At 40.1% G+C, this 10,693-nt stretch overlaps 1 protein-coding gene across 4 annotated transcripts in view; it reads right to left on the reverse strand.

The window, feature by feature from the left end:
- dera (deoxyribose-phosphate aldolase (putative)) overlaps positions 1 to 10,693 on the reverse strand; it is a 44,946-nt gene that overhangs the window by 23,074 nt on the left and 11,179 nt on the right. For all 4 annotated transcript variants that reach the window (XM_043713527.1, XM_043713526.1, XM_043713525.1 and 1 more), the window contains 4 exons: positions 8,476 to 8,623; positions 6,049 to 6,144; positions 5,096 to 5,230; positions 3,660 to 3,788 (listed from right to left, as the gene is read on the reverse strand). In XM_043713527.1, coding sequence (XP_043569462.1) covers positions 3,660 to 3,788; positions 5,096 to 5,230; positions 6,049 to 6,144; positions 8,476 to 8,623 — 508 coding nt within the window. The remainder of the gene's footprint in view (positions 1 to 3,659; positions 3,789 to 5,095; positions 5,231 to 6,048; positions 6,145 to 8,475; positions 8,624 to 10,693) is intronic.

Consider the following 10,693-nt stretch of genomic DNA (forward strand, 5'->3'; position numbering starts at 1 on the left):
CAAAAATAAAAATGAAGTGTTGCATTAAAATGACTTCCAATTATCCAAACCAGCTAAAATTCTAGCGTACTTAAGAGAAAATGCATTTCTGCTAACAAGGAACAATCAATCTTCTAAATTACAAAGTAAAAATACAACTTACACAGTGTGAAATAAAGGGCAAATGCCAAATCTATATAAATAATTGGTCAAGCCACAGCTTAAAAAAAAATCCAATTTTGGATGCCATACTTTACATGAATTCCAGAACTAGACAACAGGAGACATTTATTAATATCAGAGATGAATAGGAAACTAGGGTATCAGATAACCTTTTTCACTGGAATATTGGATATGAAAATAGCTGGTAAAAGTAGAATTGGCTCATGTGCAGGAAGCAGCGAATGGTGATAAGTGGCTCTTTTTCAGGTTGGTGACCTGTGACCAGTGGGGTTCCAGATGGATCACAAGTGTTGGGACCACAACTGTTTACAATATATTTTAATGACTTGGAGGATGGAAGCAAAAGTATTATAGCCAAATTTGTAGATGACACAAAAAACAGGTTGCAAGAGCAGTACAAACAGTTGAGAGAGAGATATTGATAGGTTAACTAAGTGGACAAATAGTTGGCAAATGGAGTATAATGTGGGAAAATGTGAAGTTGCTCACTTCAGAAGGGAGAACAAAAGAACAACGTATTATTTGAATAAGAACTGCAGACAGCTGCAACACAAAGATACTTGGGAGTGCTTGTACATGAAACACAGAATGGTCACACACAGGTGCAGCAAGTCAACAGGAAGGCCACTGAAATGTTAGCCCTTATTTCAAAAGGGATGGATTAGGTTTGGGGTTAGCAGCACAAGAGTAGGGAAGTCTTACTGCAACCAGTACAAAGTGCTGCTAAGACCTCATCTGGAGTACTGTGAGCAGCTTTGGTTCCCATATTTAAGGAAAGATATTATATTGGAGGCAGTTCTGAGAAAGTTCATTAAGATGATCCCTGGTATGGAACAAAGGCTAAACTGGTTGGGATTCTACTCACTGGAGTTTCGAAGAATGAGAGGCGATCTCATTGGAACGTTAAGAAGCTTGAGTAAAGCTGAGAGGATATTTCCCCTCATGGCAGTGTCTAGGACCAGAGGGCTAGTCTCAGAATAAAGGGACACCAATTAAAGACTGAAAAGAGGAGGACTTTCTTCTCTGAGGGTTGAGTGTCTTCGGAGTTCCCTGCCACTGAGCACTGTGGGGACAGAGTACTCGCCTATTTTTAAGGCTGAGACAGATTCTTGATCAGTAGGGGAATCAAGGGTTAAGCAGAAAATGTAGGAAAATGGGTATGCAGAATGTCAGATCAACCATGATCCTATTCAATGGTACAGCAGGTTTGGAGCAAAACAGCTTTCTCCTGTTGACATTTCTTATGGTCCGTGATCTAAATGCTTGAAATTTTATAAGGTTTGGTCAAGCTAAAAATGATCTCTTATTGTGGAAGGCAAAATTAAATGAAACGAAGAACAAAGCAGGACTTTAGGAGAGTTTACTATTCTTAAGGCTGTTGGTATTTGGGATCTCAGTAAGAATTTGTATTTTAACAGCATCCTTAAAAACAAAGGGACCTACTGATTAGCATAAGAAAAACAGATGCTGAGGCAAGGAGACAAATAATAAAGAAAGGTGACAAAAGCTTTGGCTAAAAATACTGAATTTGAGAATTTTTCAAGGCTGAAATGGAGACCTAGCCAGCAATAGCCACATTTCAAATATAAATTGAAAATAAAGAACAAGATTGAACCAGCTGAAGTATTGGCTGTCAATAGCAAGGCAAAAAGGGAGAGAAAGGAGAGCAAGAGACTGAAACCGGAGAATCTCAGCATTCAGCAGAGGATGTCGATTCTAAATCACTCCCTCCACAATTATTACAAACCTTTCTTCTTTCTCACACCACCACCACCACCCCACCCCACCCCATGCTCGTCCATCAATTTGTGCTGTCCCTGTACTTGAACATAAAATTCTTCCTGTTCACATGAAAGATGACTGAATTGAAAAAACTGTTTCTCTTTTCACAGATAACAGTTTCTATCTTATTTCAGATTTTTAGCATTCACAGTATTTTGTTTAAAATTCACTCATGGGACGTGGGTGTTGCTGGCTAAGCCAGCCATAAATGCCAGAAAGAAGGTGCATAATGAGCTGTCTCCTTAAACTACTGCAGTCCTTAGTGTGTAGGGCCACCCACGGTGTTGTTAGGAAGGGAGTTCCAGGATTTTCACCCAACAACAGTGAAGGACCAAGAAAGGATGAAGTGGCTTGAAAAGTATAAACATCAAAACTGCTTCTACTGGGTGGAGGGTCAGTAGGCAGAGGACACAGGTTTAAGATAATCAGCAAGTGAACCACCAGGTGATTGTAATCCCATCTATTTGCTGCTCTTGACCTGCATTACCCTTAAACAATGTTAAATGATTTGGCTCCTCCACATCATTTAAACAATGAGTTAGCGTAAATCAGCAAGGATGAGGAGTCTTGTGGAACTGAATATAAACTGCAGGATGTTGGACAAGTTGATGTTGAGAAAGGACAAACTAAAGTCAGAAATTTCACGAAGAAGTTGTACACACTTATTTTGCTGAAGATTTAGTAGAGGTTTTAAAATTACATACAGTTTTGGAAAGATTTATAAGTAGAAACTACTTCTACTGGACAGAGGGTCAGTAGGCAGAGGACACAGGTTTAAGATAATCAGCAAATGAACCACAGGAGATTTGTTTCTGCAGACATTTGTCATGTTACGTGCAGCTTGAAATGGCGGTGGAAGATTCAATGATAGCTTTCATAAGAATATTGAATAGGAAAAATTTGCAGGCTTCAAGAGAAGAGCAAGGAAAGTATTGCCAACAGGATAACTTTGATAGAGCAAGCACAGACACAATGCGCTGAATGGCCATGTACAAAAGATACCTTGGAATTCCACAAACATGCCTGATCAGGCAATTATGTTATGCTACAATCAGATAAAACTACTCATGTAAATTTCTCTACATTCTCCATCACCAAGTTTTTTAAAAATTTAATCACACCTTTCTCTGTGCAAAATGTCAGATACATGAGACATCCTCTGAGCCTCTGGCACTGCAGATTTAGCAAGTTGCTAAGAGATACAAGACCAGCTTGATTTTTTTTCCTCACTCTGTATAGAATAGCTCTTTACATCCTACAATTCAATGCCACATATCTTTTTGAGAAGAAACGTGCATATTCTTGGAGCAAATATTGCCAAAACAGTGAAACAAAACAAGTGAAATAAGGTGTTGCATATCTAAAAATAGAAAGATCTCAATGTACTGCACAAATGGTGGGGTGCCGTATAACACAGCGGAATCACATATACAGAATAATCTGATTCTAGCCCAAGGTGTTGGCCAGACAGTTTTTTTTTTCATTTCTCAAGACATTTAACACCATACTTATCTACCAGAAAAGCCAGACTGGGCTTGACTGAATTACCACAAAAAAGGTGGCATCTCTGCCAACATGGCTCTCCCTTTATACTGTACTGGAGTGACAACCTTAAATAGCAGACTTGAACTCACCAATTCACACAAAAGCAGGTGTGCTACCCATTGAGCTTTATGTAAACCTTTGGGATTACACTAGACAGAGTTTAAATTTACCTGCCATCATAGCTACAAGACTAGCCTTGTAGATGTTTGTTAATGATCCCAGTTCTCCTGTTCCGAGTATGGTCTTCATATGGGCTTCCCCACAAGCATCATGGCATTGTTGAATCTCGTTATACAACTCTAGAAACACAATAAATATTGAGAGCTTTAAACAGAAAATAGCAATATGAAAATATGCTTTTCCATTTTTCTTAATGGTCCTATCCTTGATACATCTGTGCCACTTTCGCCAAAATGCTACGTCGAATATGCTCCCCTATTCTCTCTGTAAGCTGCTTGCAGTTTCCCATTCTGCCCTCCTTGATATACGCTTCGACCCTGTCTCTCAGATGTGATCCTATGGTGAAGGAACACTGACACACTCAATTTTTGTTTTTTTTTTCTCCTTCATGGGATGTGGGAATCTCTGGCCAGCCCAGCATTTATTACCCAGAGGACAGTTAAGTGCCAACCATATTGCTGTGGATGTGAACATACATTATGCCAGATAGCAGTTTTCATCCCTAAAGGACAGTGTACCAGATGGGTTTTTCCAATAATTGACAATGGTTTTATAGTCCTCATGAGGTTCCCAATTCCAGGTATGTATTGAATTCAGATTCCATCATCTGTGCTGGCAGAATTTGAATCCGGGTCCCTAGAACACTATCAGGTTCTCTGGATCTAGTGATGACACAACAAGGCCATCACCTCCCATTTCAGCTGATTGGCTTCCTGGAGCACTACAGGAGGATGGTTAAGAGTCAAACAAATTGCTGGAAGACTGGGAACTGGGAATTATATATTGACCAGAAAAACTAAGTTTCCCAGGTTTTCTTCTCTAGAAAACTCATTGGTTCATTTCAATGTTAGTTTCTTTTGTTCAAATAGAATCAAAGAATTCTCGAAACGTCAGCTGTTACACTACAATAACCAAGAAGTTGACATTTGTAAGTTGATTGGTAAATATCAGGCAGGAAACACTTTGCAGCAGAAATGAAAATTAACCCTAAGTATGAGAGACACTGAAGCATCCAACCAAATTTACAAATTCTGCCAATGCATAAACTAATGTAACACAATTCATATCTAATCTTTCCTTTCCTGCTTCTGGACATGAAGTCTAATCAAACTCCCCAATTGAATTAAGATTAAGAAATTATAAAGTGCTTATTAGAACAAGTGCAATAACCACAAATGTCTGATGAATAGTGATTAGTGGCAAGCTCTGAGCCAAAGGGGAAGCTTCCTTCTGTTTAACAAAGGAGTTAGCCTCAGTGATGACAAACATATTGTATAACAGAAGAAAAAGAACCAGCAATTTTAAGAGAACTTGTTCAAAAGAGAATGCAGGCAGGTAATCACAGCAGTACATACAATTTATTTTTAAACAAAATACAAGCAACGTCCAAATAATTCTTACTTGCAAACAATTAAACAGCCCTTACCTTCCCACTGGCCTTTCAGCACCAAGGTTCTGTTAATTACAATGTCAATTTCTCTAGCACCTTCTGCAACAGCCATTTTTATCTCCTGCAAACGTATCGCCAGTGGTGTCTGCCCAGCAGGAAAACCAGTTGCCACTGATACATTAAAACAATGTCATAATTTAAGTAGAATTGAGACAAAGAAGTAAATTAAATTTCTATTGTGCTTCTCTACAAGTTTTGCAGTATGATATAAAGACAAAAGGGATCCATGAAATTTAACTATGGAAGAAAGACTAAGGCAGAAAGAGACCAATGTGAAATTGAAGTCACAAAGAGTCTAAGTACTTCCAAAAATAGTGTAGAACTAGGTATAGAATAGCAGAAGACAGGAATACAATTGAGTGGCTGTGGAGCAGAGGACTGGTAAGATCTAGTGTTACAGAAGTAGAGGACACATGCAAGCATGTATGGCAGCAGGAGATTACAATGCTCTGAACAGAACCAAGCTATCCCTGACATGAATTAAAATTAACATGCAAGGTGAATAAATCTTGAGGAACAGGAAGAGGACAATGTGGAGCTTACAGAACTCTTGTTCCCCCACTGCAGTACATTTGGATGAATTAACATTTGAAGTGTTAATGCAAGGAGGCCAAACAGCAAAGCACTGAATAAATAGAGATGAGCTAATCAAGAGCGAATTGAGAATTTCAGTGGCAGAAGGTGAGAGCTGCAGGTATAGGTGAACAGAACACTATGATTCACTGTTAACATCAGAAGCTACAAGTTCTTATTTTCCACTTGTCATTATTTTAACAATTAACAATCACACAGTTAAAATGACACCAATCAGAAAATCTAGCTTTGAGATTTCATTAGAATCACTGCCTAAAAATTTGCCGAATACATTTATTTAAAAAATTCAAAACAATTTACTATCATTGAAACAAAAAAGTTTTAAATTTTCATACCTGAGGCAACAGGGATATTACACTCAATACTCTTTAATGTTTGTACTGCATCAGAAACCCGAGATGGGTAAACACACACTGCAGCAGTGGTAATACCTACAATACAACACAGATCACTATTCACTCTTGAAAACTTTGAACAGAATTAAATGTGTAAACTACATATACCATGAGGATAACACCACCAACATCCTCATACAGCACAGCTATGATAATAACATTTTTTGTCAAAACAGAAGGGCTCTTTAAATTCTACATGCTCCTTTAATCAAAAGAACTTGATCATAGGTACGTGGACCATAGACCACAGACCCTGACAGGAGGCATTTTGATAAGGCAAATCACAGCAGGACTTATACACTTAATGGTAAGGTCCTGGGAGTGCTGCCAAACAAAGAGACCTTGGGGGGTGTAGGTTCATAGTTCCTTGAAAGTGAAAGAGGCTTTTGGTATGCTTACCTTTAATGATCAGTGCACAAAAGTTGGGATGTCATGTTGTGACTGAACATGACATTGGTTAGGCCACTTTTGGATACTGCACTCAATTCTGGTCTCGGTCCTATTGGGAAACGTGTTGTTAAACTTGAAAGGATTCAAAGAAGATTTACAAGGACATTCTTGGGGTTGGAGCATTTAGATTAGAATAGATTCCCTAAAGTATGGAAACAGGCCATTTGGCCCAACAAGTCCACACCAACCTCTGAAAAATAACCCACCCAACAAAGAGTCAAACGTCTACTGCTGTTTCTAATTCCCATGTTCAGTTTTATACATTTGAATCACCCTGGGTCTTGATTCTAGTTAAAAATATGCACAATCCTCACATGTTCAATTTGAGCTATGGGAGAGGCTGAATAGGCTGTGGCTATTTTCATTGGCGTGTTGGAGGCTGAGGGATGACCTTATAGAAGTTTATAAAATCACGAGGGGCATGGTTGGATAAATAGACAAAGTCTTTTTCCCAGAGTAGGAGTCGTCCAACACTACAGGGCATAGGTTTAAGGTGAGAGGGAAAATTTAAAAGGGATCAAAAAGCAACTCTTTCTACACAGAGGGTGGCGAATCTATGGAATGAGCTGTCAGAGGTGGTGATGGAGGCTGGTACAATTATAACATTTAAAAGGCATCTAGATAGGTACATGAATAGGAAGGATTTAGAGGGATATGGGCCAAATGCTGGCAAATGGGACTAGATTAATTTAGGGTCTCTGGTTTGCATGGACAATTTGGAACGAAGGATCTGTTTCCATGCTGCACATCTCTAGGACTCTATGGAAGTCCTCAATGTCCAAGTAACTCAATCCTATTTATACTTATATTTCTTTCTCCTTGGTGTATACAGTTTGGCCTATGGCAAAAACTCAAGATTCTGAGTTGATGTCATCCTCAAAATCAAGGCTAGCTGATGATAATGATAGTGTTTGAATTTCACAGTACTGGACGTTCTCAAAGACTGTTTTTAGCTTTGCTGCCTCACTAATTCAATAAATCCTAAAATGACAACACCAAAATCTGTTCTTATCTCTCACTCTGTAAAAGGAGAATCATGGAATTCAGATGTATATGTGATTCATGAAGACAAAAAGCTTCAGCTTCCTTACGATAAGAGCCTGAGTTTCACACATTTTCTACGTTTCCCTTTGTCAGGCCACAGTTTAGGAGGTAGGCTGATTTAGTTAAAAGGACCAATGATAGCCTGGAGACCAAGTAGATTGCTTAGGAGGATTAGAAATTGCTTTATACAACTTTCGCTCAGGGTGTGCAGAGTCCAAGATTGCGTAGTTGAACTTTTTCCTTTCACACTATACAATCTCCTTCATGGCTTATCTTCACTCTAAGCCTCATTATACTTTGTATTAAAGGGAGTTTGCAGTAAAGGCCTTCACAATTGAAGCAAACACTACAATGATTAATTGCTAGGCAGCTGTATTTTTCAACAAAAGCATTGTGATGTTGCTAAGAACACAATCTTTAAAATGAAATGTCAGGCAACTATTCTGCATGAACATGTGTGAAGTAACCAACATTTCACAAGAACAAGGTAAGGGATGTAATGAATACCAGACTCAGGAAATGGAAAGGGTAGAATTAATGTTCAGCTGATGAGAACTGGTGATGTTATTCATTGCCCATTCATTAGTAAGCCTGACTCCTGGAGAAAGGCAATACTAGTACAAGGCCTTTTTATTCAAGAAATAAAACTCTAGCACTCAAAAACAAGCAAACTCTAAAAGATAATAGCTACTTATGATGTTTAGATGTAGGGGTAGATATATAAATTAGCTCCTTTTTTTTTTAAGAACCTAAGAACCTAGGAATTTAAAATGCCCGAAGTATCCATTTCCATCCACTGTTTAGGTCCCAAAACTTTTTAATTATTTTGAAATAAGTAGTGCCAGCAGTAGGCATTCATATGAGTTCTGTTACCTTTGTTATCCATGTTCAGCCTCTTCAGCAGGTCTTCTCTGATGGGGTGCTTGGCTTTGTAGCAGAGTCTCTGGACATTTGAAGTTGTGTCATCACCAGACAGTGTGGTGAGGTCAATACAGGTGACAGCCTTCAGCAGCCATGCAGCCTATGAAACAAAAAAAGGCAAAGAGGGGCCCATTCAGTCGAAATAACTAAGAATCAGGCTGCCATGACTTGCCGGACGAAACAACACTATAATATTCATTTTCTGCCTTAAGACAGACATACTACATTTGCAACCATCATCAAAAGCTTTGACTGGCAGGCATACAACAGAGATGCCAGCTACTTTCCACATCTGAATCCTGACAGAAGTTATCTGTAATCAGTGCCTTTCTTCCTCTCTCTGACAAATATAGGTATATTTCTGAAACATCCATGTGGTGAGAATGATATTTAGAGAACATTTTAATACTTTTCTGTCTCAGTCTCCAATTTGTACTATTAGATACGAAAACAGCATGTTAAACATGGTGGTACAGCTACAGATATAAAAACAAATTTGTAAGTGAACCAATGCATTCCAATCTTCTAAACAAGGTGCAGCTGGTCAGAAATCATTATTGAAACCACCCATTGGACTGAACTTTGGCTTTGTTCTAGCATGGTTCTCAAAGATCAATTCTGACCCATCTGTTACAAGACAGAGGAAAGTGACATTGAACACAACTGAGCTTGTACCAAAATAACACAGGTTTATTAACGTAAATCAGAAATAAGCCAAACAAACTATTTGCACAAGCATGTTTACAGAAGGAATTACCATCAAGGTCTAGCTGAGGGATGGGTGTGAATGGAGAAAACTGCATCAGTTGGTCCTTCAAACAGGAAGGATATTTGCAAAAGAGGCAGACTGCAATAGAAATTTAGAAATTACAGAGGTAACCATTTCACCCATTTTGACTGTTCTGGTGTTTGCTCTTCGGTCAAAGACACCTGTTCTGACCCGATATGCTTATCACTTTCCTTTGAAATGCTATATGCTTTCAGTGGTTAACGGGTACATTTTGAAGGGAACCTGCTATTTATCAATGTCATACATGCACTACACAGTCCATAGTTAATGGGAAAATGAGGACTGCAGATGTTCGAGATCAGAGTCAAAATGGTGCTAGAAAAGCACAGCAAGTCAGGTAACATCTGAGGACCAGGAGATTCGAATTTTCAGGCATAAGTCTTTCATCAGGAATGTGGGGGCGAAAGGGAATCGTGAGATAAATAGGAGGGTGGGGTGGGGCTGGGATGAAGGTAGCTGGGAAGGCAACAGGTAGATGCAGGTGGGGGCATGATAGTGATAGGTCAGAGGAGAGGGTGGAGCTGATAGGTGGGAAGGAAGATGGACAGGTGGGACAGTTCAAGAGGGCAGCGCTGAGTTGGAGAGTTGAATCTGGGATGGGGGGGGAGTGGGGGGTGGCAATGAGGTAACTGGTGAAATCGACATTGATGCCATGTGGTTGGAAAGTTCCAAGACAGAAAATGAAGCGCTCTTCCTCCAGGCGTCTGGTAGCTTGGATTTCGCGGTGGAGGCGGCCCAGGACTTGCAAAGCCTTGGCAGAGGAGTGGGAGGTGGAGTTGAAGTGATCAGCCACAAGGTGGTGGGGTTGTTTGGTGCATGCATCCCAGAGATGTTCCCTGAAATGTTCCGCAAGTTGGCATCCCATCTCCCCAATATAGCGGAGACTACATCAACAGCAATGGACAGAACAGATGAGGGGTTTGCAAAAGTTACACATCCGAACACCGCATCTACTGTCTCTGTTGCTCTTGATGTGGTCTCCTCTACATTGGGGAGACAGGACACTAACTGACGGAACATTTCAGGGAACATCTCTGGGACGCATGCACCAAACAACCCCACCACCTTGTGGCTGATCACTTCAACTCCCCCTCCCACTGCATGAAGGACATGCAAGTCCTGGCTTCCTCCACTGCCAAATCCAAGCCACCAGACGCCTGGAGGAAGAACACCTCATCTTCCGCCTTGGGACCCTCCAACCTCACGCCATCAACATCTATTTCACCAGTTTCCCTCATCTCCCCATCCCCCACCTCATCCCAGATCTAACCTTCCAATTCGGCACCGTCCTCTTGAACTGTCCATCTTCCTTCCCAACTATCTGCTCCACCCTCCCCTCCGACCTATCACCATCACACCCCCAACTGCATCTATCTAGCG

The sequence above is a fragment of the Chiloscyllium plagiosum genome, chromosome 23, assembly GCF_004010195.1.
Source record: "Chiloscyllium plagiosum isolate BGI_BamShark_2017 chromosome 23, ASM401019v2, whole genome shotgun sequence".
Taxonomy (NCBI): Eukaryota; Metazoa; Chordata; class Chondrichthyes; order Orectolobiformes; family Hemiscylliidae; genus Chiloscyllium; species Chiloscyllium plagiosum.